At 40.7% G+C, this 6367-nt stretch overlaps 1 protein-coding gene across 2 annotated transcripts; it reads right to left on the reverse strand.

Moving 5' to 3' along the window:
- Positions 1–1580: 1580 nt before the first annotated feature.
- On the reverse strand, positions 1581–4347 carry LOC110495171. 2 transcript variants are annotated; one of them, XR_005036701.1, is made up of 5 exons: positions 4218–4347; positions 3636–3858; positions 3346–3513; positions 2955–3061; positions 1581–2321 (listed from the first exon to the last, which is right to left on the reverse strand). XR_005036701.1 is itself a non-coding variant. In XM_021570494.2 (5 exons), the coding sequence occupies exons 1-5, from the start codon at positions 4283–4285 to the stop codon at positions 1869–1871; spliced, it is 1008 nt and encodes a 335-aa protein (XP_021426169.2). In that variant the 5' UTR covers positions 4286–4347; the 3' UTR covers positions 1589–1868. The 2 variants fall into 2 exon arrangements, 1 of the variants encoding a protein (XP_021426169.2); XM_021570494.2 differs by having other exon boundaries at positions 1589–2321; positions 3346–3502.
- Between the last annotated feature and the right edge of the window lie 2020 nt (positions 4348–6367).

Below are 6367 nucleotides of genomic sequence, written 5' to 3' on the forward strand. Positions count from 1 at the left end.
AATTCTCTCTTTCTTTCTCTCTCTCGGAGGACCTGAGCCCTAGGACCATGCCCCAGGAATACCTGACATGATGACTCCTTGCTGTCCCCAGTCCACCTGACTGTGCTGCTGCTCCAGTTTCAACTGTTCTGCCTTATTATTATTCGACCATGCTGGCCATTTATGAACATTTGAACATCTTGGCCATGGTCTGTTATAATCTCCACCCGGCACAGCCAGAAGAAGACTGGCCATCCCACATATGCTCTCTTTCTTTCTCTCTCTCGGAGGACCTGAGGCCTAGGACCATGCCCCAGGAATACCTGACATGATGACTCCTTGCTGTCCCCAGTCCACCTGACTGTGCTGCTGCTCCAGTTTCAACTGTTCTGCCTTATTATTATTCGACCATGCTGGTCATTTATGAACATTTGAACATCTTGACCATGTTCTGTTATAATCTCCACCCGGCACAGCCAGAAGAGGACTGGCCACCCCACATAGCCTGGTTCCTCTCTAGGTTTCTTCCTAGGTTTTGGCCTTTCTAGGGAGTTTTTCCTAGCCACCGTGCTTCTACACCTGCATTGCTTGCTGTTTGGGGTTTTAGGCTGGGTTTCTGTACAGCACTTTGAGATATCAGCTGATGTACGAAGGGCTATATAAATAAATTTGATTTGATTTATCTGAGCAGCTAACCGATCGCTGCAGCTGTACATAGTCTATCGTAAATAGCCCACCCATTTTTACCTACCTCATCCCCATACTGTTTTTATTTATTTACTTTTCTGCTCTTTTGCACACCAATATCTCTACCTGTACATGACCATCTGATCATTTATCACTCCAGTGTTAATCTGCAAAATTGTAATTATTCGCCTACCTCCTCATGCCTTTTGCACACAATGTATGTAGACTCTCTTTTTTTTCTACTGTGTTATTGACTTGTTAATTGTTTACTCCATGCGTAACTCTGCGTTGTCTGTTCACACTGCTATGCTTTATCTTGGCCAGGTCGCAGTTGCAAATGAGAACTTGTTCTCAACTAGCCTACCTGGTTAATTTTTAAAAAATTAAAAAGGGGGCCCTCAACCCAACATTTTTGAGCTCCAATTTTTTTAGGAACTCAGTCAGGGAATAGTAGAATACACTAGGTGCCATTTTGAAATGTGGTTGTGCATCTTTTGGAAGCTTTTCTCTTGTTATGTCAGTCACTGATAATCACTCAATTTGCCATATCAGCAACAAACAAACAAAATTGGTAGTTAGTCTAGCCAGCTATCTAAACTTATAGTAATCATAGCTGAATACTGACCTGCAGGGCATGTGCCCAAGGCTCTGATTTCCAGTGGGGCCCCATTGATTTTGTTAGACATTCTCACTCAAATATCATATTAACATGGCATAAATCATGGCAAAATGTGTAGAATTGCAGGAAATTAGGTTTAAAACAGCAAGAATGTCTCTCCACCCCATGGTGCAATGTGTAAAATTACAGAAAACTTGCTTTAAAACTGCAACATTTCATCGAAGCCCCATGGCAAAATGTATAGGATTGCAGGAAATTTGCTTTAAAAAAAAGTTATCTCAGCCATCAAGAGGGGAGCAACAAAAAATGTTTTGCTGCAAGGTGGGGAGGGGGGACCCAACCAAATCTTGCTTAGGGCTCCTGATTTGGGGTTAGAATTGGGTTGTACAGTTGTACATACCATATACAGTATTTTTCTTTAATTGAAAATACCATTTAACAGCAGTTACTTTTGCAGGTTGAACCTTTTATTATTTTAATCTTTATCTTACTTTTGACCAAAAATGTAACACAATTGCAACCGATTTCTACTCAGATCTTTACATAAGGCAGCCCCTAAAGTGTTAAAATGCCATCAGTGCCATCAGTTGTTAGGCTCTGAGCCTGCAATTTGGGCTGGGGCTTGAATCTCCACCTGTTGACTGTTGGATCCCTGCCTTTGCAAGACAGTCCCCTCGCCGTCCGCATGCATAGCTCTCCGACCCTCCGCAGCCCTGTCAGAGACTGAGGAGATCCCCTCAAACCCTCCCTCAACCCCTCCCCTATGTGTCATGGGAGTATAGAAGCTGTGAAACAGCTGGCTGGAGGGATGGGTCGGTGAGTGGCAGGCGATGGCCTTGGTGCCTTTAGCGCTGGGGCCCGCCTTTCCGGAGTGGATCCTGCCGTCATTGAAAACTTGCTGCTGGGGAGAGGTTACCTCTTTCCCCCCTCTTCCTCCCTGCAACGCTGGCAAACATGACCCCTCGGAGTTGAGGTATGTGCTCTCCCCGACAGGAGACCATGGCCCAGCCTCGCTCCACACTAAAGCTCCATGTCGCTGGAGAAAGGGGAAACAGACATGAGCATAACTGGGGGAAGCAGAGGGTGGGGAGGGAGGGAGGGAGGGAGGGAGGGAGGGAGGGAGGGAGGGAGGGAGGGAGGGAGGGAGGGAGGGAGGAATGCAGCTGTGGCTGGGAGTTGAGTTCATCACATGGTTCAAACGCTGTCCAAAGGTGACGCCCCGATCGAGCAAAGGAAAGTTTTGAGAACGTTTGAAGGCTAATATTAATTTGCTTTGAATCCCATTTTGTTGTATTTCTTGGATCACATTCTGAGAATGTAAATAATAGCATTATCAATTCATTAAAATACCTTCACAGTATAACATTTGTAACATTGCAATATTACATTTGATTTTGGAATAATACTATACATTCCAGGCCATAACTAATACACATGATTTAACACTGAACCCATGGGCTGATCTCACAGACAGATTCATCCTAGTCCTGGATGAAGAAAAAAAATGCTTTCAATGGAGATTATCCATGGAGAATGGTCAGGACTAGGCTTAATCTGTGTCTTGGAAACCTGCCCTATGAGTTTCCAGGAACAAGACTTTATTAAATGATAGCTGCATAGGATAGAAAGCAGCAAAAATGACTCTACTGAGAAATTGTATAAATCTTACCCTTCCTTGGTATGGTTGGTCCTGTAATTTCCTTGAATCATATTGGTGAATAAAAGACATGTGCTCGAGCAACACCTTTGGGCTACCAATAGAGCTCAGCATGGGAACTGTGAACCATAAGCCATGTAGTAAAATGTCACTCACTGCAGTTAAATAGTTACATTTTTCTTGCACAGATCACCTTTTAGATGCAACTAAGCAACACAAATCTATTTGTTCTAATCCATACACTCCTTCAACCCTAAGTGCCAACCTGACATAGTATCAATGCCTTTATTTGAGTCTAATGCAAGTGAATGTAAAAGATAGAGGCCTAATTGGATAACACAAACAATCATGAACGTGCTTGCGCAAACACACACACAAGACACACACACACACACGTGCTCACCGATTCCTGAAGCAGGCACTCTGTTGTTGTTCCTCCCATGTCTGACCAGGGCGTGTGTTTGTTGAATGGCCTGGTAGTCTTGTCTCTGAGTGCTGTCCTTTCTGTAAGGTGCCTGGGTGCTCACATCGTGATACGATGTATTGGGCCACCAGTGACACTGTTATAAGTCTCATGGAGAGAAAATGAATTATCATGGAATGAAATGTAAATACATTTTATTTATCAGGCATGGAACTAAACTGGTCATTGCAGAATGGTTACAATTATGAATAACATTTCATGGAACATACCTGCTCAGCCATTGTATTCTCTGTCTCCATGTGAGAAATGGGTGCATTCATGAACCTGACATTGGTTCTTATGAACTTGGCATTGTACATTTGTGGGGTATTGTGTATTTTAAGCTGATCATATTCCTTGGGATCTCTCTGAGCATATGAATGGACTTTATAGACTTTATCAGGGTCCAATCTGTCAGGTATCTTTTCATCAAATATCCTGTATGTATTTGAGCTAAAAACAGAGGGAAAGAGTCAATCTACTTAAAGTTTGCAACAACAAATAAACGGCAGCAAATAGGCCCACCTCCAAATCACATTGTTGCAATAGGACAGCCTAACAGATAGAAACAATTCACATGTAACTGTATAGCATTGGGTTGTAAATAATTGCCTGCCGTAGAAACGTTTATAAACGACAAACACGAATTTAAGATCATTAAAATAGTCATTAAAATACCTCGTGGATTACTTGTAAGTGTCCACATAATGATTATGAAGAACGTTTATTGAATCAATATCTACTCAATCATTAGTCATATGTCTTCTGAACATCGAATCTAGGCCTTTTACAATCAGAAATACTGTACTTACTGGAAAGACTCGCGGACTTTTTTCTTTCTTGGCAAGCAGATTTCAGCACACTGATACATTTTACTCATGATAAAGTGTGTGAAAGAAATTGTCGTGTGGACTTTGGCAGCGAATTCATTATTTCCAGGTTGCTAAGCAACTTAATTATTGCGCAGCGACAATTCAACTGGCGTCACAAGTTGTAACAATGGTCAATGTAACACTAACCTTGTATGTGTTTTGGCAGTTAGCAACCTAGGTATAAATCAAAACAAGGTCTTGAAACTATTTTTGCTAAACCAATGTAAAATAATGTTAACTCTTAAATCATCATTCCACAAATGCCAAATAAGAAATACATAGGATAATAGTTTGTGGTAAATCGTATAACTTGTTGCCTATAAATTGTGTATGCAGGGCTCCTTTGCGAAAGAGGCCTTGGTCTCAACGGGACTCCTTGTGCAAATAAATGTTAAATAAAAACATATGTATTTTTACAGTAGGCCAACCAACTGAACCAGTAGGCCAACCAACAGGATACATCTGAGTAATAGCCTAGGTCTACTGTATTAGTCCAAGCAGTGTTTCAGTGTTGGATGGTGCTGAGCGATTAGTGCTTTTTGAGCTCGGTTCGGTTTCGGTTCGATGATTAAAACATAATTTAATGGTTTTCGATAATCTTTTTCAACAAAAGCATTAGGAAATGAAGTGCTAGCAATTCAGTGAACAACTATCCCAAAATGGAAATATCTGACACGAATAACAAGTAAACAAGTAGAGTAGATCTCTCAGTACCTGTTAATAAATGACGTTGACACCGACTAGAATAATTATTCTACAGTACAGGGTCCTCCTCTCGCACATTGCTTGGTCTGCTACTCCATCGTTGTGGACATAGATAAACTTGCTTGCATGATATCATACAGGCTATGTTTTTTTGAGATAGCTAAATCATCTATTTTATTGACTGTATGATTAATAGTCAGAATAGTGGTGTTTCACTGTGAAGCTAATATTGCATTAGAGCTGATAATGTTTTGTTTCTACTGAGTAGGCTTGCATTGTGATGAATTCATACAACTATCACACCCGTGCATATCATTAAAGGTGATATGATGCAATCTAACTAGATGAGAAGGCCTAAACTACTTCATCCTAATGTAAGCTAAATACATATGATCCAAAACAAATATTAGAATGTAATATAAGATGATATTATAATTAAATAAATGCATATCAAACAGGAATATATATTCAATTCAATTAATACAGCATTGTAATATTATTGATGCTTTTCTCTCTCCTTGCAGGGGATTAGACATACAGTATGAACTGCAGTCACCAGCTGCCCAAGCTTCAAAACCAGAAACATGTGGAGACATCAACACTTGTCATTTTTAATGTTAAAATTCTTTGGGTTTTTGAGTCCTTAAAACAAACAGTCCATTGTACAAAATAAGTTATTCCCAAATGAGGGACATCTCAAGGAGATTAACCTCCAACATTCATAAGCTTGTTCAGTAGGAGGGCAAATTTAGTCATGACAGCCACAGGGTTGTTTTTTTTATACACAGGACAGGAGTTTACAGGTTTTTGTACCAGCCCTTCACTAACACCTAATTAAAGTAATTGTGGTCTAAATTGAAGACTTGCACACTGTAATCCCCATGGCATAAATCATGTCTGTAATTTAGAATGGGCTTCATAAATTACAATGCCATGACAAATCTGCATGATAAACAATAACATGGGTGAATCTATTTCTATCTAAATTGTGGTGTTGGCTCCTGAATAATACCCTGGGATATGGTAATTATCGTGGTGGCTGGGAGGTTCACAACAAGTTCTTTACATCTACAGAGTGTCATTGTGGGATGTGCTTCAACCTGGAACAAGCAGAGACAAGGAAGAAGAAATGAACCTCACTGCTAAAATGTCACTGCTGGTTCAAGTTGCTGAACCCACAACTACCTTTATTAATGTGCAATTGGCCAAGGCTTGGCTCTAATATTACCTAGTAACACTAACCCCAATGGTGCAACACAATACAATAACGGAAAGTGGCAAGAGGCAGTTAGCGAAAGTTAGTTAGGTAAACAGACTTGCATGCAGCTAGCTAGTAAAACAGACTCATCAACAGAATGCACAAATAACTTGGCTGGCTAGCAAGC

Source organism: Oncorhynchus mykiss, chromosome 17 (assembly GCF_013265735.2).
Source record: "Oncorhynchus mykiss isolate Arlee chromosome 17, USDA_OmykA_1.1, whole genome shotgun sequence".
Taxonomy (NCBI): Eukaryota; Metazoa; Chordata; class Actinopteri; order Salmoniformes; family Salmonidae; genus Oncorhynchus; species Oncorhynchus mykiss.